The sequence below is a fragment of the Globicephala melas genome, chromosome 6 (genome assembly GCF_963455315.2).
Source record: "Globicephala melas chromosome 6, mGloMel1.2, whole genome shotgun sequence".
Lineage (NCBI taxonomy): Eukaryota > Metazoa > Chordata > Mammalia > Artiodactyla > Delphinidae > Globicephala > Globicephala melas.
The window spans coordinates 15,537,894-15,564,517 of NC_083319.1; the positions used below are offsets into that span (position 1 = coordinate 15,537,894).

General features: G+C 42.5%; 1 protein-coding gene across 2 annotated transcripts in view; it reads left to right on the forward strand.

Annotated features, from left to right (window-relative positions):
* The window catches only part of BRINP1 (BMP/retinoic acid inducible neural specific 1), a 178,346-nt gene that overhangs the window by 106,143 nt on the left and 45,579 nt on the right, over positions 1 to 26,624 (forward strand). For both annotated transcript variants that reach the window (XM_060300556.1, XM_030858386.2), the window contains exons 3-5: positions 6,745 to 6,935; positions 15,566 to 15,735; positions 19,030 to 19,135. In XM_060300556.1, the coding sequence (XP_060156539.1) occupies positions 6,745 to 6,935; positions 15,566 to 15,735; positions 19,030 to 19,135 (467 nt within the window). The remainder of the gene's footprint in view (positions 1 to 6,744; positions 6,936 to 15,565; positions 15,736 to 19,029; positions 19,136 to 26,624) is intronic.

Below are 26,624 nucleotides of genomic sequence, written 5' to 3' on the forward strand. Positions count from 1 at the left end.
CCATCCATCATCCACTATTCCCCACCTTCCCATTGGAGCCCCTCCTATGACCATGACAACAATGGTAATATAGATAATAAATTTAACACTACCTTTATTCAGGGTTTTTATGTTCTAGATACTGTGCTCCGTGATTTAATATAAACCTAAACCCACCCCTCTAAGGTAGATATGCTTCCCCTAGATTACATCTACATTTTTTTGGAGTATAAGCAAGCTCATCACGATTTCACAGCTAACTGATGGCAGGGTCAGGTTTTAACCCAAGATTTCTATCTGCCGGGGCCCTGGCTGAGCGATACAAAGCTGAAGATCATCTAATACTATCAACTTATTTCCCAGGAGAGTTAAACACACACCTTCACAAGGGCAGAGAGCCAGTTCTCCTGCCTGTCTCACAATCTTTTCTTCAGTGCAGCCTCATTCTCAATGTGTCATTGAGTGTGTGTGTGTGTGTGTGTGTGTGTGTGTGTGTGTGTGTGTGTCTCTAGGAAACAGAGGGTTAGCCAAGGGGACAAGGGAGTATTACTATAAAAGCAGTGCTCTGAAATGAGAGCATTGGGCTTGTGGTTTTCTCTGTACCCTCATCCTAAGTCCTGTGACCCTGGATCCAGTCTCCATCCATCCTCTGCCTCTGTCTTCACCCGCCCTCCCACCCTCCGCTCCCCTAGTGGGATGAGCCTTGCTGCAGCTACCCCATGCCTTCCATCCAGGATCCTTTTTGAATCTCAGTCTAATTGGTTTGCCCGCCCTGCTGGGATGCTTAATTGGGCATAAACATATCCTATGCCATTGTGAGTTCTGCCTTCTCCTCCAAGGGGAATTTGCTTGTCCTGTGGGCTCAGAAGGAAAGATATATTTTATGTTGTGCTCAATTCACTGAGAACTTACATAAAATTGTTCCTGGGTCAGCAGAGCAGTTAGACAACATGAAAAGCAGGATTTTTCTCTCTTTTATTTTCTTTTACTATTTTTTTAAGGTGGCATGTTGCAGTGGAAAGGGCACTGCACTTGGAGTCACAAGCCCTGGGCTCTGATTTCAGCCCTGCCAAGCATTTTGCTGTGCGATCTTGGGAAAATAAGTCAATGTCTTTGAAATTCAGTTTTGCCATCTATGAACTGAGTGGGTTGGATTGGATGACTTCTATGAAAGGAGTCATAGTGATGCTTTTAGAACAGGAGTCATACTCACCATGGGCCAAATCAGGCCTGAAACCTGCTTTTATAAACAAAGTTTTATTGGAACACAGCCACACTCATTCATTTATTGTCTGTGGCTACTCACACTACAAGGACAGAGTTGAGTAGCTGTAACAGGTACCTTATGGCTGCAAAGCCTAAAATATTATCTTTCCCTTTACAGAAAAAGATTGCCTACTCCTCTTTTAGAACATAAATCAGATGGTGTCATTACTCAAAACCTTCTTTTGACTTTCCATATTACTTAGAATTTAAAAATAAAAAGTCTTTACCAAATGTGGAATGGCCTTTTGAGATTGGTGCCAACTCCATCCCATGTTTTGATGTTATTTTTTTTCTTTTTGCCCTTCCTTTCATAACATCTCTTCTACTTATCTCATCCTGCATCCTCCCTCCTTGATCCTCCCCAAACCTGGCAAACATATTCTTACCTCAGGACATTTGCACCTGCTGTTCCTTCTTCCTAGATTACTCTTCCACCAGGTGGCTGCATGGTCTCTTCCTTATTTCCTTCAAGTCTCCTTAAATGTCATCAAATTAGGAGGGCATTTTCTGACCACCTATATAGAACTACGCCCTCACCCCACCCCAGGGCATCCCTACCTCCTTCCTCTGCTTTATTTATCTTCATAGCACTTCTCTCCTTCTGACATGTTACACATTTGTCCTTTTATTGTCTGTCCACTCTCACGAGAATGTAAGCCCCTTGACAGCAGGACTTTTATCTAGTTTGTTTATTGCTGTATACTCAGATCTGGAAAAATATAAGCATTCAAATTTTGAAAGCATAAATGAACTGTTTTAGTTCTAATGTTGTTTAAATCTACTTCTGAATAGATCTAGGTACTGTGAAGACTTTTTACTGAAGTGTATTTTGGTAAAGAGAATAAAATTGTAGAATCTTGTGGCTATTACAGTATTAACTCCAACATTCTCATGATCGTCACAGAGTCACATAGACTCATTTTTAGAACATTTTTAGTCTGGACTGTTGGCCATTAAGAACAGAGTTTACAGGGCTTCCCTGGTGGCGCAGTGGTTGAGAGTCTGCCTGCTAATGCAGGGGACACGGGTTCGAGCCCTGATCTGGGAGGATCCCACGTGCCGCGGAGCAACTGGGCCCGTGAGCCACAGCTACTGAGCCTGCCCGTCTGGAGCCTGTGCTCCGCAGCGGGAGAGGTCGCGATAGTGAGGGTCCCGCGCACCGCGATGAAGAGTGGCCCCCGCTTGCCACAACTAGAGAAAGCCCTCTCACAGAAACGAAGACCCAACACAGCAAAAATAAATAAATTAATTAATAAACTCCTACCCCCAACATCTTAAAAAAAAAAAAAAAGAACAGAGTTTATAGATAGAAATCTAATAACACAGTTCAACACACAAGACCCTTCATAGTGTGGTCCCTGACAACCTCTCTGTCTTTACCTCTTATCATTTATATATCACATGCACTCAATACACATGAATACTGCACACACACACATCCCTCTCTCTCCAACTGTCTTGTTCTCTCTTATTTTTCTCCATGTTTGTACGTGGAGCTTATTCTTCCTGAAATATCCTTCCCCTATCTTTGTCTGGCCAAATGCTATGCTCTCGTCAAGATTCAACTTATATAGAAGAATTTTTTGACATCCCCGCTCCCACCCCAGCTGCTCCTCCAGACTAGGTCAGGGATCCTCCTGTCTGATTCCTCTGTGACTAAGATGACGGTTGCAAATAGCACATCATTCAGTAAGATGGAAATTCCTTAGGATCGGGAGCTGTCTGTGGTGCTGAACGGGCAGTGCCTGGCAGAGTCAGCACTTCATAATAACACCCCTCAGTTATTGAGCTTTTCCCAAGTGCCCAGCACTGTGCTCAGTGGGTCACATGCATCCCCTTACTTAGGCCTTGCATCCATCCTGTGAGGCAGGAACCAGGAACCCAGCACTGGCTTCCTCCTTAGTTTTTTCAAGGAAGCAACACAGATGGCAGGCCCTGGGTGTATAGCTAGTGAACATCAGAAAGAATGTGGAGGCTGTTTAAAAAAAACAAAAAGAAAGAAAGAAAGAAAAAGGAATTAAGTCATAGGCTTATAATTTGATGGTGGGGGTGGTATTGTTTCTTTGTGTCAGTACTGGTTTTACTATGGTTTTTATAGTCTACTTTTCAATATCTACATTAAAAGTGTGATTTAAGAGTCAGGATACAAGTTTTCTACCCCCAGTTCTACCACTAATGAGCTGTGTGACTTTTGACATGTTACTTGACCTCTCTGAGTGTAATGCATGTCAGTTTTGAGGACTGTAGACATATTCACATGAAAAAAATAGTAACCCAAGGTTGTAAGCTATAAATAAATGTCATATATTTCTATATCTATATATCTATCTCTATATATACATATCCCTGTATATAACATAACTATAATTTATAACATAATAGTATAGAACGATATGTCTATTATACTGAAATATGTGTATGTTTCTATGCATATATACATATATATATTTTTCATAACTACACGTACAGAGCTTTATAAATTTCAGGGATAAGCAGAAGAGAAGTATCTAATGATTCTCATTGCCTTTTATTGGTCATCTAATGCTGAGTAACAAATTACCCCACAAGTTAGTCGCTTAATATAACACTATGTATTATCTCAAAGTTTCTGTGGGTAGGGAATCTGGCTGTGGCTCAGTGGGGTGCCCTTGCTCTTGCCAAGCTATTGTCATTTGAAGATCCCACTGGGAAGGGTCTGCTTCCCAGCTCATGCACATAGTTACTGTTAGAACTCAGTCCCTTGTGTGGTCTCAGTTCCTCAGAAGCTATTGGCCAGAGGCTTCCCTCAGCTCCTCCCGGTATAGATCTCTCAACAGTGCATCTCACAACATGGCAGCAAGAACAAGACAAAGACAAAGAGAGACAGAGAGAGAGACAGAGGGGAGGGGCAAAACGGAAGTTGCCATATTTGGGGGTTATGGGGTTTTTTGTTTTCCTTTTATTGAAGTATAGTTGATTTACAATGTTATGTTAATTTCTGCTGTACATCAAAGTGACTCAGTTATAGATATAGATATTCTTTTTCATATTCTTCTGCATTATGGTTTATCACAGGATATTGAATATATCAGTAGTTCCCTGTGCTATACAGTAGGACCTTGTTGTTTATCGATCCTATACATACTAGTTTGCATCTGCTCATCCCAAACTCCCAGTCCATCCCTCCCCAACACCCCCTTCTTGGCAACCACAAGTCTGTTCTCTATGTCTGTGAATCTGTTTCTGTTTCATAGACCTATTCTTTTGTGCCGTATTTTAGATTCCATATATAAGTGATATCATCTGGTATTTGTCTTTCTCTTTCTGACTTACTTTGCTTAATATGATCATCTCTAGGTCCATCCATGTTGCTGCAAATGGCATTATTTCATTCTTTTTTATGGCTGAGTGAGAAGTAAACTAATCACAAAACTATTTTGTAACCTATTCACAAAACTAACATGCTATCACCTCCAAATTCTGTCCATTAGAAGCAAATCACTGGGTCCTGTCCAGCCCATACTAAAGGGGAGGAGATTACACAGGGTGTGAACATCAAGGAGCAGTAATCTTGGGGAGTTGTGTCACCAGCTACCTCACCTATAAGATTCCCCTCAGCTGGCTCTCGCATTCCCCACTCTCATGTCTGGTCAACCCCCTTGCTCCATTTTGTCCCCTTTCACACCCTCTTCGTACACTTTCCTTCCTGTTCAGCTCTTACCATAATGTGTTATGTATCCCCCTCTCACTCACTCTGCTCCTGCCCTTTCATCCATGTGGATTGTTGGGTTTTGTTTAAATGTTAAACAAAATTTTTGTTTATTTAAATCACATGTGAACTTCAAAACTATAGTTAAGATAAGACCTCACTGAAGCTTCCCCTAGAGACCTCAGAAGTCTGTGTTCCTTCTTCTGCATCCTGTAGTCTTTGGTTTACAATAAGCTGGACATGTCTTGCCTTTCCTGCCAGACTGTGAGCTTCTGAGACTGGGATGTGTCCACTCCCCTCCTGTACACATGATATTCTGCATTTAGTAGGTGCCCTGCAAGGTTCACTGAGTGCAGTTGATTGACTTACTACATATCTAAGATGTGCAGAGTACTGAGATTTTATTTAGAATTCAAACTATGTTATGAATTATGGACAGAGGTTTGTTAAGCAGCCACAGACTGTAAGCTCTGAGGCTTGGAAATGCATTCCAATTGGAAAGCTTCTTCCTCAGACACAGTTTTCTGTGCATCAGGGGTCAGACTCCACCACTGAATTACCGAGACATATTCCAGCCCGATTCCCACCCTGTTCTGCTTCTTCTTGCTCTGTGCCCCTTCCTTTATTCATCTCTCTCATCTGTGGCAGGAGTGAGAGACCTTTTCATTAAACTCTCATTCCCATCATTTATCTGGGCTGACCTTACAGTCCTCTTGGCTAGTCTGTTTTTCTCAAGGGACCTGGAGCTTGTAACTCAGGTTGGAGAACTGGTTGTTTCAGGGGGAGCTCCATCTTTGGTAGGAGCAGAGGTCATTATTAAAGCAAAAACAACCTGAACCAAGGCCCTTTAAATGTCTACTTGTATTTGGTTTGCATTCTCCTCATTCATTACACGTGAACCTTTAATGATTTATGTATCTGTGAATGTGTGAGGGAATAAAAGTTATAAAACTCTCACATTGGATTAGTGCCTGGCATTTCCAATGGTGTTTTCACACCCTATGTTTCATGTAATCCGGGCACCAGCAAAAGGAAATAGATAATATTAATTGGATTTTTTAAATAAGGAATTGTAGATCCAGAGAAATGACATCCTCTGCCCAAGATCACACCACATAGTTTACAAGAGGCAGAGCAAGACCCTGAGCTTAGACTCCCAAGTTCAAGGTTCTTCTGTCTTGATTTTCTCTGTCATTAGTGAAGGGAAGAGTGGAAATTCCCTTACATGGTCAGAACAAAGCTTAATTTCTTCCAAACAGTATTTGCTCAGTGAATGCATGTGAAAATTTCGAATGAAACTGAACTCTGGACTAATTATTGGGTTGTGGAATTGTCTTAGAACAGGTTTCAAGTTGCATTGTGCCTTAACGTCTTGTCCATTGGTACACGGCCTTCCTTCCTTTTATTCTTTTGATTATTTATTTATCCAGCTAGCATACTTGTGACTCGCACCATGTAACATGTACCATGTACCTAAGAAGATCCCATCTCTCTGGTTTCATTCACAGTCTAGTGAGGGAGATGAATAAGCAACTAGATGACAATGATTTTTGTATCTCTGATGATCTGTAAGCATCGTGAGAACATGACTGCATCTGTCTAGTTCACTGCAGTATCCCAGTGATGAGAATAGTACCCAATACTTAGATCTAGACTGAGGGCTCCAGATCTAAGTATCAGTTCACAAATATTAAAAATAATTGTGGGCACTCTCTCACCTAAGGACAGACGCCTGGATGGGATGGTTGGGTGGGCTTTGGCTTGGGGGTAGAGGTGGTAAGTGGAAAGTCTCACTCATGTCTCCTGCCCAGGGAGTTTGCCCGTTGGAAGGTGAGGAACACAGCCATTGAGAGGAGAGACCTGGTCCGTCATCCAGTGCCCCTCATGCCGGAGTTTCAAAGGAGCATCCGCCTGCTTGGCAGGAGACCCACCACTCAGCAGTTCATCGATACCATCATCAAAAAGTACGGCACCCACCTCCTCATCTCTGCTACCTTGGGAGGTAGGTCAGCAGCCACTGGGCCCTAGCCTTGTCATGACTTTGAGTCTGAGATGGAGAGGACGGTGGGATGGCCTAGGATCAAAGCCATCTTGACATCTCTGCCGTCGTATGTCACTCAGAAGTATATGTTGCCAGATAAGCCACATTGTCTTGGTTGATTCCGTTCTCTGGGACAGTCTAACTTGAGAGTTTACTAACTTTTGTGGAAATATGGCTTCACCTTGGAATTCGCTCAATTCGTTGGGAATGTTTAATCGTATTATTATATTAGTTCCTTTGGAATGCAGTGTAATCTGGGGAAATAACTTCAGATGATGTTTAGAGAAGTGCCTTTGTTTGTTGAAGTCTGCTTTAGGGGTTGATAACTTGAGGTTATCTTTTTACAAATGGGGTATCGTTTGTATCTTTTATGGGTTTGGAGTAGAGTAGTAGGAAAGCAGCCTAATTGCTCCACCCTGCTCAGCTTTACCCATCCCTCCCCATCATGTCCAGTTCATCTTCAAGGGAGTGAAGATAAGAGGGGAGGATAAAAGGAAGGGAAGAAATGCAAAGAAAACGGGAAATGGTAGAGGCTAGTGCACTTAGACGCTATGGGTCTTGCCTGCGTGCATCATTTTATATAATGAGCTACAATCCTTTGGCCATCAGTTTTCTGCCACAATGACTAAGTCCACTGAATTTTGAGAAAGCCCGTTCGGCAGTGGAGCACCATGCCACCTGCTCAGAGAGCTGCAAAGTTATGCATTTAGATAAGGCCCCTGTCAGCTGAACAAGATTGGTGTACTGACAGAGGCAGGTGGGTAGACTGAGGCATGCTTATAACAAGTGATCTTTTTTAGAGGAGGGTGAGTGCTACAAGCTGGAGCAGTCAGTATAAAGTTCCTGGAGGAAGTGGCAGTTCAGCTCTGTAGGAGTTGGCTGGGTAGAGGAGGGTGGGGAAGCTTTCTAGGTATGCATTTCAAGGAAGACCAATGATGTGGAGAATTCGGGTGGAGAAATTGGTTGGGCAAATTCATTCATTCATTCGTATCCACTACTTAGCTACTCCTATTACACTTTCTTGAGTATTTGCTCATAACAGGTGTTGTACATAGTCTTTAGTCCTCAAAAATGGCAAGTTAAGTTATATTATCTCCATTTTGTAGATAAGGAAGCTGAGACTTACAAGAGGTATAGCTAAGAAGTGACAAAAATAAGTGTTGAACTTAGGGTTTTCTGTCCACAAAGCCTGTGTTATTTTTTTGACCCAACATCTGTCATCTCTTTAACCAAGTCACTCACCTGCCAACCCACCCAATCCAACACCCAACCAGCCAGCATGTATTCTTTAACATTTGAGTGTTAAATCATGTAGTATAAATTCTACTCTATTGTAAAGTGAAAATGAAATCACTTCTACACTGAGTGTGGCATTAACCTGTACCCTTTTCTTTAAATTTCCCCCATCTCCCATTTCATTTGAAAAAAACAATTATTGAGATCAATGCAGTGCTTCCATTAGGAACTGTGTTCTGTCCAAGTCCCCGGAAGTCCCAAATAACAGACTTTTCTTTTGCAGTGAAATATATTTTTAATTTCTCTGAGGCGAGGTGTTGAATTATTCACAGAGCCTTGGTCCTCTCCTGTTTTCACAGCACAATATTTTAAAATATGCAAAGCTTTGGATTGAGTTCTGGTGTTGGACAGCAAGCCCTAAATGTTCCCTGAATCCTCAGCATGGGTGACGGTGGGGGATTTACTGTTGATGGACACAGTGTGGCAGCAACCCAGCAACTGTGTGAGGTCCTTCTTACATCATCACTTCATTCACTCATTTGTGGAAAAGTATTTCTTAAGAGCCTTCCCATGCAATGGGAGAGAATGGAGGCGGTACGTTGTAGGGCATGCAAGGGCAGGCTCTGGAGTTTGATCGCCTGTTTCTCACCAGTTTGGGGTCACCTTGGCAGGTTACTCAATACTTTCAGCCTTGGTTTCCTCTTCTATGAATAGAAATAATACTAGTACTTCATGCATATTGTGAAGATTAAATAAAATGATGCATTGAAAGTGTTTGGCACCTAACAAATCATTGCTATTGTTGTTCTAGCTATTATTATTATTATTGTTTTTATTATAACTATTGTTATTGTTATCATTTAGTGAGACTAAAAAATTGGGGGACTTGGGATTAAAACCCATTCCTACCACTCATTAGATGAATGGAAGACATTGAGAAATTCCCTTTCCTGTCTGGCTATCAGTTTTTCCATCTAAATATAAGGAGGTGCAGAGAATTGTATTCACTGTAATTTTCCCTAAGGAGAACACCGTATTCACTTAGAGGAAATCCTTTGATTAGCTGTTTGGGGTGTCAGGTGAGTTCCTGTGGGCACGCTCAAACAACAAAAGATGATTCTTAAACTGTCACATAGAGGACAAGTAAATGCGTTTAGGGAAGAGGAAGGAAGCGGAGTGAGAAGGAGGAAGTGGAGCTGGCAGGAGGGCTGACATCTAAGACATTTCCATGGGATCTTCACTCTTGGGGTGAAATCCGTTAAACTCAACATAATTGGTATGAGTGATTTTTTTATGGATGGTGGTAAAGGGAAAAAATTGGGGTCTGGAATGACCCACATAAATACAGGGATAGCAAGTTCCCTTAGTCCCTCTGAAGATCATATTTTGGATTAAAGGAAACACCTTGGAGGTGGGTGTCTGTGTGATATATACAGCTAAGCTTGCACACGTGCATGGGAGCGCATGTCTCCCTGCACAGATGGATGTGCACAGACGCCTGCCTGTGCTTGCGTGAAAGTTAATCTATATGCAGACATACATACATACATATGCAATGCACACACGCATACATCTTACACCCATGTATATGAGTACAGTGTACACATATATGTGTATGTGTAAGCTTGCACATGTATGTGAATGTATATATATTGCATGAATGTCTGTTGATGGGTGAACACTCACGTTTTTGTGCTTGTGTATGTTTGTGTGTATACTCGTTCCCCACCCTGTATTTTGGGAGAGCTCCCCTTGGCTAAGAGGAAGGCTAAGAATAAAGTCACAGGGTCTCAGAAGGAAAGGATGAGGGATGCCCCAGAGGCCTGAAATCCAGACATCCCCTTCCTTCTTCTGGGAACAGTGCCCCCAGGTGACTCAAAGGATAAGATGATTGACTTGCCCTCACATCCCCCATTTCCTACGTGTCCCACTCTGTTCCCCTCTGAAAGAAGTGCTACAGAGAATGAGACAAAGCCCCCAGAGACAGAAAGATTGAGGAAAGGGGTGAAGAGGCAATTTGCAGGAATGCCCAAATGGGAAAGCGACTCTAAACAGAATGTTCTCTTAATAAACAAGAAATTAAGTCTTAATAATGCAGCAAGAAGTCCATTAACCCCTCTTGATCTAAGGTTTGCTTCTGCCAGTTCTCAGTCCGGAGGGAACTGAGCTGTTTCACCTTCTCTTTCACAGGCCCCTTGGCGAGCCTGAGCTGACACTTGTAATATTTATATCCTCTGCTTCCTGGCTCTAACTTCTAGCGTATATTCACTTATTTAATCATTTACCTCTCCACCCACCTATCTATTCACCTATTCATTTAATCATCTATCTCCCCATCCATCCATCTATCCATCAAATGATAACTGAACATTTGCTCTTTGTTTGACCTGGGAAAAGCATTGGGAGCGTTAGAAAGAAGAATCAGAGTCCTTCCTGCCCCAGGCCACCACTCACCACACCTGGAACTCAATGTCTAATTGTATATAAAGTCGTTTTTAAGCCAAGTCTATTCAGGTTACTGCAGAGTCCAATTGTGTCCTCCTGCATAACTGGCGAAGACTTCATGGGAAGGTGCATATATGAGTTTTTTATTCTGAACTCAACTTGAGTCTAGGCATGTGGAACCCAGAGATTAATTTTGAAAATGATGAATCTTCTTACTGGAAGATTGCAGTCAATCAACAAACACCGTAGAGTTGGACCACTTCCACATTTATCCATTTACCCACACATACCCTGATCATTTGTTAAGCACATAATATATGCCCATATCGTGCTAGGCAAAGACAGTGAAATGACGAAAGACTCCTACATACTCATTGACTTCACAGTGCTTCTCCTCTAGTAAAAGAGAGAGGCTATTAAACAAGAAATCACCAGGAAATGTGACAGGTAACATATTGGAGAAATAAAAGAGATCGTGGGAGCCCGTGGTTAGAGTTCTTACTTTAGTTTAGGTAAACAGTGGGGGATTCAGGGAAGGCTACCTAGAGGAGGTGTCTTAAGTGACACCTGAGGGATGAGTAGAAGTTAGCCAGGAGAAAAGCAGAGTCCCAACCATAAGAGAAAATAGGGCACATTTGTACAGGATAGAGCACAGCTAGAGAGCAGCACGGGATGCAGCTAGAGAGACCAGATCATCAGTGTCTTGGGTCCCACATTATCTACAGGGATGCAGGCACCCTGCATCGTTTCAACATGCAACTAATAAACTATTAATGATATTTTTATTTCTTTTTTCCATTACAGTTCTGTTTTTATTTTTTTAATAGAAATATAGTTGATTTACAATATTGTATTAGTTTTAGGTGTACAGCAAAGTGATTCAGTTATATATACTTTTTTCAGATTCTGAAAAATTCTGAAAAAACAGTAAATCCTTATTGCTTATCTATTTTATGTACAGTAATTTGTATCTGTTAATCCCATACTCCTAATTTATCCCTTCCCTGCCTTCCCTTTGGTAACCATCAGTTTGTTTTCTATCTGTGAGTCTGTTTTGTCTATAGATTCATTTGTATTATTTTTTAGAATCCACATATAAGTGATATCATATACTATTTGTCTTTCTCTGTCTGACTTACTTCACTTAGTATGATAATCTCTAGGTCCATCAATGTTGCTGCAAATGGCACTATTTCATTCCTTTTTATGGCTTGGTTTTATGTTTGGTTTAAGAAGATCTTATACCACATCTTCTTAAACCAAACATCTGTTGATGGGTGTTTGAGTTGTTTCCGTGTCTTGGCCGTTGTGAATAATGCTGCTGTGAATATTGGGGTGTATGGGTCTTTTCGAATTAGAGATTTCTCTGGATATATGCCCAGGTGTGGGATTGCTGGATCATATGGCAACTCTATTTTTAGTTTTTTAAGGACCCTCCATTCTGTTCTCCATAGTGGCTACATCAGTTTACATTCCCAGCAACAATGTAGGAGGGTTCCATTTTCTCCAAACCCTCTCCAGCATTTATTAATTAATTAGATATTTTACTTTGTTTTTTTACATTTTCCAGATCTTGGGACTCTGCTGTGTGTAATTTACAGGTACAGTGCATCTCAGTTTGGACCAGCTGCATTTCACATGCTCAGTAGCCACACTTGGCCAGTGGTTCCTGTACTGGCCAGCATGCATGTAGTCACTGGGTGACTCTAAGAACGGGGACACTGTCTTATTCATTTGTCACCCAGTGCCTGCCAAAGTGCTCAGAACACACGGAATACCCAGTGCATGCATGCTGAGCTAAACGTAATGGACACACTAGAGCGTGATGGACAGAGGTGATGACAGCTCTCTGGGGGGGGGGCGGGGGGGAGGGTGTGGCTGGGGAAACCTCGCCAGTAAGGTGATGGCCAGCCGAGCAGGCTCTGAAGAGTGTATAGGAGATGCCAGGTCAAGGACACAGGGCAGTAAGAGGAAGTGATGTTTGAATTGGTCCCAAAATGCTGGATAGGATTTCAATAGTCAGCCATTTAGGGGAGGGACAGAATGGTATTCCAAACAGAATAAAAAAGAGTCTGAGGAAAGCCTGAGAGGAATTGGCAAGAATAAACCATGGAGGCAGAAGGAATGGTTTGGCTGGAACACAGGGAGGGAGACAGGGCTGAAAAGACAGGCTGGAGGCTGCACGTGGAGAACTCTGAATGACAATGAAACCACTTTCTAGAAGCAGTCATGGAGGGGTCCAAGGCAGAAGAATTAACCTAGGTCAGGACTGTGCCCTCGTCCTAGGATAACCACTGTTCTTTTGAAAGTAAATTGTGTTTTCCATTCAACTCAGAAATCATCAGTGTTCTAAAGAAATTTCAGTTATCTTAGATATCAGGCTTTTGTCCTCAGAAAGTATCGGTAATGTTTGTTCTCTGACTATCCTGTTGTACTGGGTTGACTAGAAGTAAGGATAAGTCGCATACGATTGGTATTTTGTGGTAATCGAATAACGGTGGTTAACCCTTCCTCAGGGCTTACTATGTGCCAGGCAGGGCTCAGGTGCTTTATGTCATTAACGGATTCAATCCTATGACAACCCTAGGAGGAAAGTACAGTTAGTACTCTCAATTTTACACATGCAGAAACTGCAGTATAGAGCAGCATTCCCCAGCCTTTTTGGCACCAGGGACTGGTTTCGTTGAAGACAATTTTTCCACGGATGGGGGTGGGGGACGGTTCAGGCGGTAATGTGAGTGATGGGGAGCGATGGGGAGCGACGGGAGTGGTGGGGAGCGATGGGAGTGGTGGGGAGCGATGGGAGCAGTGGGGAGCGGTGGGGAGCGATGGCAGTGGTGGGGAGGGATGGGGAACGGTGGGGAGCGATGTGAGCGGTGGGGAGCGATGTGAGCAGTGGGGAGAGATGTGAGCGGTGGGGAGCGATGGGAGCAATGGGGAGCGATGGGAGTGGTGGGGAGCGGTGGGGAGCAGTGGGGAGCGATGGGAGCAGTGGGGAGCGATGGGAGCAATGGGGAGCGATGGGAGCAGTGGGGAGCGATGGGAGCAGTGGGGAGTGGCGGGGAGCAGTGGGGAGCGGTGGGGAGCAGTGGGGAGCGGTGGGGAGTGGTGGGAGCGGTGGGGAGTGATGGGAGCGGTGGGGAGCGGTGGGAGTGGTGGGGAGTGATGGAGCGGTGGGGAGCAGTGGGGAGTGATGGGAGCGGTGGCGAGTGATGGGAGCGGTGGGGAGTGGTGGGGAGCGATGGGAGCGGTGGGGAGCAATGGGAGCAGTGGGGAGCAGTGGGAGCGGTGGGGAGCAGTGGGGAGTGATGGGAGAGGTGGGGAGTGATGGGAGAGGTGGGGAGCGGTGGGGAACGGTGGGGAGCGGTGGGGAGTGGTGGGGAGTGATGGGAGCGGTGGGGAGCAGTGGGAGCGGTGGGGAGGGGTGGGGAGTGATGGGAGTGGTGGGGAGCGATGGGGAGTGATGGGAGCGGTGGGGAGCGATGGGAGCAGTGGGGAGCGGTAGGAGCGGTGGGGAGTGATGGGAGCGGTGGGGAGCGGTGGGGAGCGATGGAGAGCTTGTGGCCACTCACCTCCTGCTGTGCGGCCTGGTTCCTAACAGGCCGCAGACCGGGGTTGGCGACCCCTGGTATAAAGAGTGCAGGTAACTTGTTCCCATAGCTAGTTCAAGTCCAGGCAGTCTAGTTCTAGAGACTGCCTTCTACTACTACTCCAAATGATTTTTGATTGCTACAATGAACAGACAATGATATAAGGACTTTACGTGTGTTAATTAATTTATTCTTCTTAATTATTCTATGCAGTAGGTGCTGTTCTTCTCCTGATTTTGTTCATGAATAAACCGAGAATCAGAGAGGTTAAGAAATGTCCCCAAGTTCACAGTTAGTTGAGAGTGAAACCAGCGGTACAATGATCAGATCTATTTAGGTGGCATATCTGGAGCTTCCTTTATGAAGTTCTGGTGAAACATCTTGTTGTCCAAAATAAAATGCACCATTAGTTAGTACTGTTAGTAATCTATGCATGTATTTCTAAGGAAAACTTCATGGTAAATTATATAAGATTTTCTGTTTCTCTCTCTCTCTCTCTCTCTCTCTCTCTCTGTCTGTTTCTTCCACCCTATGCCTAACTTTCATGTCATCTCCTCTCTCCCCAAGATGTAACTTAAGAAATACTTATTGAATGAATGAAAAAAATTGATGGTTTAACTATTTACTATCTACTATATGCCAAGCACTGGGCTTTGTACAAGGGGTACGGCAGTGGCTAATATAGACAGTGTCTGACATCACAGGGCTGACAGTTTAGTTTTTCCTCTCTATCTGTCTGTATCTGTGTTTGAACTATGTCTTATCTCTCTATCTCTCTCCCTCTCTCTCTGTCTATATCTCTATTTATCTATCCATCCATCCGTACATCCATCTGTCTGGGAAGGGGTAGCAGAAGGAGAAAGAGAGAAAGGAAAGGAGGAAGGAACAAGGGAAGAAGAGAGGGGAGAAATGAGAGGAGGAATAGGTGGAATTGGATGATGAGGAGGAAACAGAGGAGAAGAAAGGAATGGGAAGGGACCATCTATGGCGAATCCATCATTTTACAGAAAAGCCTGAGCCTTGAAGAGAGGAAGTGAGTTGTGTTACGAGATGATGCTGGTGAGAACTATGACGTGGATTAGTAAGAGCTGGACTTGACGACTAAGAGGCTTTCCATGATCTGCGTCCTGATGGAGCTTGGCGCTTACAGACACCTCTGGACTGTCTTGCTTTCATTGTGCTCTTGATTTTCAGAGGCAGAAGGAAATTTGGGCAAAATGAGTGAGAGGTCTGAAGGTATTTTCGGCATCCAAGCCGTGAAGGCTTTCTACGCATCCCAAAGCTCAACGGGCTGCCTGGCTTCTTTCCTTTTCTGTGCAGGGGAGGAAGCCTTGACCATGTACATGGACAAAAGTCGCCTGGACAGGAAGTCAGGGAATGCCACTCAAAGTGTTGAAGCTCTGCACCAGCTGGCATCGTCCTACTTTGTGGACCGTGATGGTACCATGAGGAGGCTCCATGAGATCCAGATATCAACTGGAGCAATCAAGGTACGGCTTGCGGGTGGCTTCGGGTGGCAGGCTCTCAGACAACAGCACTGCACAAAGGTGGCCTGCGAGTCAACGGGCAGATGACATCCCTGGCTTCTTACCCAGGGAGCTAACAGTGCCCCCCTCCAACCATTCTGCCTGAGGTGCCTGAGGTTGTCAAGTGCCCCTAATATCCCGAGCATTGTCATTAAGGCGACCACATGCACTGATTTCCTGGGGCAACCCTGGCTGTAATCGTGGCAGAATTAAACATAGTACTTTCTTTCACTCTTTTTTTTTTTAACAGCTTTATTGGAGTATAATTGCTTTACAATGGTGTGTTAGTTGCTGCTGTATAACAAAGTGAATCAGCTATACATATACACATATCCCCATATCCCCTCCCTCTTGCGTCTCCCTCCCACCCTCCCTATCCCACCCCTCTAGGTGGTCACAAAGCACCGAGCTGATCTCCCTGTGCTATGCGGCTGCTTCCCACTAGCTATGTGTTTTACATTTGGTAGTGTATATATGCCCATGCCACTCTCTCTCTTTGTCCCAGCTTACTCTCCTTCACTCTTAAAGCTCTGTGTGGATGATTTCCAGACCCCCTTTCTAGGTGAAGGAACAGGCTACAGTGGGTAAATCATTTTCGAAAGGTCACAGAGCTCTCAAGAGTCAGATTATGCCTAGGTCAGTAATTGGTCAACACCTGTGTTTTTCATCCTCCCTCCCCATTTTACAGATGGGAACACTCAGGTCCAAGGGTTAAAGACTTCTGCTCAGGGTTACACACCTAGCCAGTGCATTAACAGGGGCTAGAACTCTACTCTCTAGACCAGGGATCCACGAGGATTTTTTGTAAAGGGTCAATAGTAAATATTTTAAGATTTGCAGGTCATATGATCGGTATTACTACAACTCAGCTGTGCTGCTATAGCACAAAATTAGCCATACAATCAGTGTGTAAAAAATGGGCATGGCTGTGTTCCAATAAAACTTTATAAATCAGGCAGTCTGTCATGTGCTGACCCATGCTCATCTACCCCAGCGCTGTCCAATAGACCCTTCCAAGATAATGGAGAGACTGTATCTGTGCTGGCCAAGACAGGAACCACTAGTCATATGGGGTTATGGAGCATGTGACATGTGGCTACTTAGACACTAAATTTGTAAGGTTTTTTTTTTTTAATTTATTTAAGTTTAAATAGCCACATTGGTAAGAACAGCTGTGGAGACTTTCAGCTCAATGCCTTAGAGCATAGGTACTTAAAAAAATTCCACTTTAAATGCAGTAAATTCAAGGATTATCTTTATAAAGAGAATAAAGGAGGACATTTTTGATAAAAAAGGATTAGTTCTTTGGAGGGTTTCAATGAAGATTTTTTTGCATCTCAAAGTTTCTTAAACCAGATTATACCTGCATTTTACCTCATTCTTCAGTCTATTTTTTCTTCCTGAGCATCTTCCTTCTGAATAAAATGCAGACCTAGTCTTATATCAAGACTTTAAAAGGGATCTCTAGGGAAAAAGTGTGTGTGAAGGGGTGAGGGGTTGCCGGGGAGTGTTGGTGGAAGTTAGGCAGATGAGTCAGAAACTGACCAAGGGAAGAGAAAAAATGTGGGAGGGGAGAGACTTGCTGAGGAGGGAGGGAGGAAGGGGAGAAATAAATCAGATCAACAAAGAGCCAGTTTATCCGAGAAGAATCGCCTATATTGGGGGGATTATGGTGTTAGGGAGCTCAGCACAGAGACATGGAGCTCGATGAAGCCATCGGAGTCTGAGTGAAGCAAAGGCCTGGTTTTCATTATCACCAAATGGTTCCCTCCCCGCGGGATGGGATGCGGAATTGAGATATTGAAGCTCTGTCAGAAGGTAATCCTCTTTTGTGCATCCCGGAAGTGCAGTGTGCCTCCTCACGAGGAATTTCTTAGAGAAATTGCACACAGGCCACTCAAGGAGCCATTCTTGCAGTAGCACCATCCTCGACACTCAGTCTGGCACTTGGGTTTTTCTAGCCATTTCTTGACGCTACCTCAAGACCCAGCTGGCTAGAACTGGTCTCCCTGCCAGCTTTGTCCAAGATGAGCAACTGACCCAGGTGGGGAGGTTTTGCCCGTGGTTTCTCTTCCCGAGCATCTTTAGCAAGACGGATTGGTAGTTTTGAATCTCATTGAACAGTAACGAGGTCATTATTCTGTACACAAAAAAGAATACATTATTTTTTAAAAGCAAAGCCTAATAACCTTCCATTTTTGTACTGTTTCCTAAGTGCTAGATACTTCAAAAATGTGGTCCCTTTACCGTTAGGGTGGGTAACAGTATTACTGACATTGTGTAGATGCAGAAGTTGAGGCTTAGAAAGAGGAGTTAGTGATCCAAGGCTCTGCTGCTGGACGGGGCAGAGCTGGCATTGGGAGATCTGTGTGACTATTTCCCAAGTCATCATTCCTGACAGCAGTCAGCGCTGTGTCCTTACAGCTGGATGCAAACCTCAAAACAAGCCTACAAGTGATTGTGTTAAATAATGGAAAGTAAAGGCTAAAGACATGAAGAAACCACTTTACATACTAAACCATTCATATTTCAAGGTTATCTTTTAGAATAGCTGTTTCCCTCTTGTCCACCCCCTCAATTATTCTAAGTGTTTGAGAAACACACCACCAGGGGATTGGGGTGATCATTCTGCAGTGGAGCTGACTGTGCTGTTTGCTAATTTTTTTTTTTGAAAATGGGAATAATTTTATTGTTCTTGCCTAATGATAACGCATATTTACTCATCGATAATGCACGTTACAATTTATAGAGACTCTTGGTAATAAGATGTCAGTTACTGAACATATGCCATGTGTCAGGCACTTACACCCATCAGGTTTAGGCTCACCACCCTAGGATTTACTAGCTTCAGATTGCAGGAGCTTACAGAAGTGACTGCCTGAGGGCACACAGCAAATAAAGGGCACAGCCAGGATCTAACACTGACTCTCCTAACTCCAAAGCCCATGCTTTTGAAATACACTATAGTGTTTCCACTTATTTTTAGTTCATATAATACTTGAAATGGCTTTGTGCAGTGAGAACCAAGGATAGAACGTGGGCGTCCTGGCTCCAGTCTGCTAGATTGCCCTGCTATCCCGTTGTCTGCTTGGCAACAGTCAGGCATGGTCCTTGACACAGGCAAGGGGCTCAAGAAGTGGCCGCTGGCTCAGGTCAGGCTTTCTCTGCTGCCTGAGCTCTGCTGGGGGCTGACTCTGCAGGATCTGTCCCAGACAAGGGCATCTGTCTCACATCTGTCGCCCTTGATGTCCACTCCAGGTCACAGAGACACGCACTGGGCCTCTGGGCTGTAACAGCTATGACAATCTGGACTCTGTGAGTTCCGTCCTTCTGCAAAGCACGGAGAGCAAACTGCACCTTCAAGGTAGGATGTCAGTGGAAATGATGGGAACAGAGAGGGGGAGGGGAGAGCAGCCTGGGGGAGGAGGGATGAGGGGGTATCAGGAGGCATGATGTGGAGGGAGAATGAAAACTAAGATGAAAGGCAGAGAAACCAACAAAAAATAAAAATATGCAAATTAAGACAGTTGTGATATGATGTCTTTTTAAAAATTTTAACATATATGGGACATTGAATTCATGGTTATTAATTAGTTTTCAGATATAAAGTATGGAAATGTGAGCTTTATCTGATTGTTTTGATGAAAGTGTCTAAACAGTGTTATTTATAGATGTTCCAGATCTAATATATATTAAAGTTTCATATCATAGCCTCTGAATTTCCTACATTATTGTGTTTGATTCTCAATATATTTTGGCAGATATTATTTGAATTCCAAGAACTATAGGGCATTTTATAGAATTTTTGGTTCTATGTCAACTTCTTTCTCCTTATTTGTTAATCATTAGTGGTCTTCAGTATATTCATACACCCGTACGTATTTGTGTATGTGTGTGTGTGCTTTTAGCAGAGTTTACAAATGAGAACATTCAGTGCTGGCTGGAATATAGAAAGACGGATCCTCTTAGGCATGGCTAGTGAAATTGCAACAATTCTAAGGATTAATTTGTTGAAATACATACATATTTGTATTTGTTTATTATCTATTATATGTCAGGTACATGTTATGTGCTCCATATATACTCAAGACCTTGAAGAAAATACACTCTTTAAAATAGTCATTTTATCCTGATTAATTCATCATAAAGAGGAGGGGAGATTGTAGGGGGAAAATGATAAAACTTTAAGTATAGATAGTGCTGTTTTAAAAAGGATAATTTATAATAGCAAAGAAAAAAACAATGTAAAGATTTCAATTTTCCACATGAGGAGACTAAATGAATTGTGTAGCATCTATACAACATAATATTAGGCAGGTGCTGAAATGTTGTTTATAAAGAATTTTCAGGATACGTGAAAATGATTTACTGTAATGTTAATTAAAAAGTGGATGGTTTCTGACTGAATGTATGGCATGATCTTCATGTAAAAGGATAAGGAAAAATACCATTGCAAGGAATTATGCGAGATGTTAAAAGAGGTTACTTCTGGATGATTAGGTTAGAGATGATTTATTTTAGTCTTCCAATTCCTTTTCTAACTTTTCTACAATGATCGTGTATTAACTTTATAGTCATAAAAACTGTCATATGCTTTAACTTTGAGCGAACTAAGAATGTGACCTTTTAGAAAGGTATCTGATAAAGGTGATTCTGAATGTCAGTGGGAGGAAATTTGGGTTGAGATTGGCAGGTCGAGCTAAACAGAGCCTAATGTGACTTTTATATTCTGGTTCCTTGGCAACTCTTTGATTCATGCTCCTGTTATAGAAGATGGTTGGAAAGTGGTACAGAGCAAGCTTGGTAGTGTCACTTGGGAGCAATGAATGAAAATCCATCAGGAAAATTCAGGCCAAGAGAGTGGTCTAGCATTAAAACAAAAGCCAACAAAACAAAACCTCAAGTACATGAAGAATAATCCTGCACCCCTTTAGTAGACAGAAGAGTAGACAGATGAGTTTGGTAATGCCTGATAAGAAATGAATAAGGAAGACAGACCTACCTTGGGTGCACCAGGATTTTCAATATTAGCTCCTGTGATGCCTACAGTGAGCTTGTGGGATGAGAGCAGGGTTTGAATCCAGGAAGTACGGCTCCGGTCTGTGTCTGGTCACCCTGCTGTGCACGTAGGAGGTAAGTTATAATCAGAGTAAATTAGTTGGGATTAACAGGATCTCACTAGGAATTTATTAAGATCTTAGGGCCATTTAGAAGCTGATTTACAGTGAAGCTAAGGAAGCTTAAGATCCAGGGCTCCCTCACCTTCTAAGTCCCTAAATTTTCTCATTCTGCATATTCATGTTCACATGTAATTTTGAATTCCGTTTCTCAGTAAGCACCTGTAGCCTAAGCCTCAGTCCTAAAACCCAGATCTGCCATTGGTTACATTATTAGCAGCATGTTATTCACACAAAAGAAGGAGATGACAGCTTTGTTCTGTTCTAGATCGGTCAGAGCACACCTGGTGGATTGGGTCCAAGTGTGGGCAGCACATTTCAAGAGGGACATCAAGAAACTGAAGGAGAGTGTCTTATAATACATAACTGATGAAGGTGGACTTAGAGCAGAAGGATGTGTCTGTGGATACCTAAAGGGCTGTCTTGCAGAAAAGTTAGTCAAATTCGATAATATGGATAAAATGGGGCAAACCTGATCTACATGTGGGAAACTACAAGGATCCCAGGTTTAAACTAGATCTCAGTTTAAACTCAGTATAAAATAGATCTTCTAATGCACATTCATGTCCAAACCTGGAATGTCCTGCTGAAGCATATAGTGACTCTCTTGTTATTAGGGTTATATGTTGGTGACGTTTGGTAGGGATGTTATAGAAACTATTTAATCATCATTCCACCGTGTTGGTGATTGAATCGATACTGATGCTTAGGAAGATGCTGAATCGCCAAACCTTTATCGAGACTGACTATGTGCCAAATTCAGTGCTACATCCTGGGCCTGTGAGCACAAATCAGTTCAACTCCATGCAGCAAATATTTTTCAAGAACTCATGTTGTCATTGGGCTAGGCACAGAAAACAGTGGTGAACAAGACAGACATACTTTTTGCCCCAAGGAAATATACACTCTATCAAAAACATGGGTTTAGACGAATAATAATGTGCAATGAGTTTGGATGGAAAAAAATTGTGACGGTTCTTTGATACCCAGTAGTATGGAGATTTCACCTACTAGAGAATCAGGGAAGTTTTCTTGATAAAAAGATGCACAGAATGAGACCTGAAGAGTGGAGAAGGGGGCAGGGACATAGCTATGGGGCAGAGTCCTCGTGAATGGCATTCAAGGAAATTGAAAAGATCTTAAGAGATTAAAGCAGAGATATCAATGGTGAGAAAGGCAAAATAATATGTCATATCCTAGAAGGCCTCTGTAGCACATTAATGAGTTGAATATTAATTTGAGAGTAATGGGAACCATAAAAGGGTTTTAAAAAACAAAGTAGCAGGAAGAGATTATTAATGCTTTGGAAGATCACTCTGGCTACTGTGTGGTCAATTAATTAGAGAGGAGTAGTTTGGAGGTTGGTGACCGGTTAGTTAAGGGCTACTGCAGTATTGAAGAAGAGATGTCACAGACTGAAACCATGGAAGCAACAGTTGGGATGGAGAGAAATAGACCAATTTTGGAGTTACTTAGGAGGTGTCACTACCAGGATTCAGTGAAAAGACCATGAAAGATTTAGGTATTTGAGTGAATGGAGAGTGGGAGTAAGAGAGCCGACAGACAGGAAAATACATATGATTCAAGGTAGTGTGTAATATAGTAGAGCTAGTAAAAGTAATGCATACTATTACAGAGATGTGGAAAAGGAGGTAATCCATTCTGTCTGTCTAGGTAGAGGGATCATAGAAAGGAGGAAAAAATATTCTCCTGGTGGAAGGTAAAACAAAAAAACTTCTTAAATATAAGACAGAAGAATATCTCATGACTTTTGGGTAGGCTGATACTTATTCAGTAGCATCCATAAAGCACCAAGTAGAAGAAAAAGGTTGATAAATTGGACTACTTTGAAATTAAGAATTCCTGTTTATCAGAAGATGCTATTCATGGAATGAAAATGCAGGTTACAGAGTGGAAGGCAATATTGGTGATAAATGTATCTGACAAAGAACTCATGTGTAAAATATGTAAATAACCTGTAAAACCAATAAGAGAAAGGCAGGCAATCCGGAAAGACAAGAAAATGGGTAAAAGGCATGAACAGGCGCTTCGCAAACAAGAATATCAAAATGGCTAATAAATATTTGAAACAGTGATTAACTTTACTAGTCCTCAGAAAATGTAAATTAAAACAGTGTCATAACACACCGATCAGTCTGGCTCAACTGAAAAATGTGACAGTATCAAGGAGTGACAATGTTGAACACTGGGAACTTACATGCATTGCTCCTGGGAGAATAAATTAGTACAGTCACTTTGGAAAACTCTTTTTGGCAGCTTCTACTGAAAACTCAATATGTCCTCACCCTATGACCTAACAATTACAACTCCTAGGAATATGCCCAACAGAAGTGTGACCTTTGTTCACCAAAAACCATGAATGTTCATAGGAGTTTTGTTCAAAATAGTCCCCCAAAGGGAAATAGCCCCAAATGGCCATCAACAAAAAAATGGGTAAATAACTTGTCATACATTCACATGATGGGCTACAATACAGAAATGAGAAAGAATCAACTACGCTTTCATGCAAAAATATAGAAGAATCTCATGAATGCAACATTAAGTAACAGAAGCCAGACACGAAAGAGGAAGTGCTGTATGATTCCATTCTTACACAGCTCAGAAACAGTAAAACAAATACATTGCTTTAGAATTCCAAAGAGCATTAACCTTTGTGGTGGAGGAATGGGGAAGTGACTGAAGAGAGATGAGAGAGGTTTCTGGAAGTCTTGGTAATGTTCTTTTTTTGTGTGTGTGGTACGTGGGCCTCTCACTGTCGTGGCCTCTCCCGTTGCGGAGCACAGGCTCCGGACGCGCAGGCCCAGTGGCCATGGCTCACGGGCCCAGCTGCTCCGCGGCATGTGGGATCTTCCCGGACCGGGGCACGAACCCGCGTCCCCTGCATCAGCAGGCAGACTCTCAACCACTGCGCCACCAGGGAAGCCCAATGTTCTGTTTCGTGATCACAGTAGCCACACATGGACGTGTTTACTTTGTGAAAATTCATGCAGCTGTACACACATGATTTATATGTGTACATTTCTGTGTATACAATATGCAGCTATTAAAAATTTATTTAATAATGTGCTCTATCTTGACATCCTCTGCAAAGGGAAGACATGAATAAAGCAGAGACAAATGATCAGGAGGTGATCCAGCCCAGCTAGAAGGGAAACTGTATGGACTGAGGGGTGGAGGAACCAGAAATAATAGATATTATTTATAGAACACTTCCTTGAGTGCCAGGGACTGTGTTAATTTATTTTTATTATATTTACATTTATGTATTTGTTTTTATTTTAACTCTTATTTATTTGTTTTGTATAACTGGATTTATTACATTTTTAATCTTCATAGCATTCCTATAAGGAAGGCATAAATAACATCCCCATTTGGTAGGTGAGAAAACTGAGGCTGAGAGAGGTTTCTTAATAAGTGATTGAGCCAGAATTTTAACCTGACCTGATTTCAGAGTTTCTCCTTCTCAAAACGGGTTGCTCTGTATTCCTCTATTCCCCTCCTAAAGCCTCTGAAAGAGGCTGGCGTGAGATCCTGCAGAGGCTTATTTGGGTAGATTGAGGATGATATGAATGACAGCCTAATGACATTCACTTTGTGGTGTTTCATAAAAGGTTCACAAATCAGGGCAAAGATGGAGGGAAATAGGAAACAGGAAGAGGAGGATTGGAGAAGGAGACTCAAAATGAGGAAGAAAGGATCATGGAAATGAGCAGAGGCTATTAGTAGTCAAAGCAGCAACCACCGAACTAAACTAGTTGTAATAATGCTAGTGGCATAATGATAACTTCTTATTTTTATCCTTCTTTCTCCAAGAAGCCCATTGAGTGTTTTACCGACATTGTCATGTAATTTAATCTAGTATCCATCTGGTGAGATGGACGTACAGAGAGCAGACCTCTGCCTTTGTAGCTCACTGAAGTGGAAACAGATGCAGGGAAAATCTTTTGCTGAAATCTAGGGATAATCCAGAAATGTATTCATTCACACATTCACTTACTCATTTAGCAATATTTATTGAACATCACCTATATGTCAGACATTGTTTTAAGAGCGGGATGTAGAGACGTGAATAAGCTAAGTCTCAGTCATTTTGGAGTTTATATTTAGTGTGTGGGTGTTGGGGGAGCAGAAAGAAAGAAACAAGTAAAGAAAGAAATATATTTTCTTTACAATCAGAGAGATAGTGTGGGAATAGGTCATCTAGAAATTTGTAGACCATGGAACGGACTTCAGATTTTACTTTGAATGAAATGAGAAGCCACTGGAAATTCAGGCAGTGGAGTAACTGGAGCTGACTTACATTTTACGTGAATTACTATGACTGTTATGTAGAAAAGAACTGTAGAGGGCAAGACCACATACACAGAAACCAGCTTGGAGGCTATAGTGTTTATCAAGGTGAGAGAAAATGGCGGCCTGGACCATGACAGTGGCAATGAGGGTTGTAAGAAGTGATTGGATTGTGGATATATTTTTAAGTAGTGCTGACATTAGTTGGCAATGGACTGAGAAAATGCTTGTGAGAAAAAGAGAGAAGCCGAGGATGTTCCCAAAGTTTTGCCTGAGTGACAGCAATGATGGCATTGCCTTACTGCTGTGGTTGAATACTGTGGGAGGGATCCGTTCAGATGGGATATGAGGAATTGGGTTCGAACCTAATTAGGTTTGAACCTAGGTTTGAGAAGTCTCTTATATATACGGTTGTCAATGATGAGTGGACATTTGGAAAGTCAGGGGAGAGAACAGAGATATAAATTAGTATAGCGATGATATTTAATGATAAGAGATTGGACAAGATTACCTTGGGAGAGAGTGTAGATAGAGAAAAGAAGGAATCCAGTTATTGAGCCATGGGGAATTTAATATCGAAGAGTTGGGGTAAAGGCATACTAATGAGGAACAAGGAAAGGAGTCTAAGAAGTGGCCAGGGGTGCGGGTGGCAGTGTCGTGGGATGAGAGCCAAGAGTGTGGTATCCTGGAAACCAAGGGAAGAATGTTTTCCAAAGCAGAGGTCGTTGTCAACTGTGTCAAACGCCACTTATAGGATGAGTAAGATGAAGATGAGAACAGAGTTGTGGACTTAGCAACATGGAGGTCATGGGTGACCCTAACAATGATGCTTCAGTGGAATTATGGGAGTGGAAGCCTGAGTAGAGTGAGTTCAAGAGAAAATAAGAAGAGAGGAAGTGAAGGTAGGGGTTTAGCAAACTCTACGGAGGAATCTCGCAGTGAATGGCACAATAGCAGAAGGTGATGTGGAGTGCATGAGTTTTTCTTCTCTTTTAATATAGAAGCAACACAGAAGGTGACGTGGAGTGCGTGAGTTTTTCTTCTCTTTTAATATAGAAGCAACAAAACTTTTATATGCTGATGGGAGTTATTCTTCAGAGAGGGAAACATTGATTCTATGAGTAAGAGGGATTATTTTAGGGTCATAGTTGAGCAGGGAAGAGTGAATAGGATCTTGTATATGACTGGAATTATTTGCCTTAGATAAGAGCTCCTGCAAGTTCATACAGAGTGAAGGGAAGGAGAACCTATGGACCCATAGGTGGGGTGGGTACAATTCACAGTTGTGGTAATGGGACCATTTTCTTAAACTTTACTTCTGATCACTTTTCATAGATGTGTTACAAGATTTTTCAGATTGTAGTA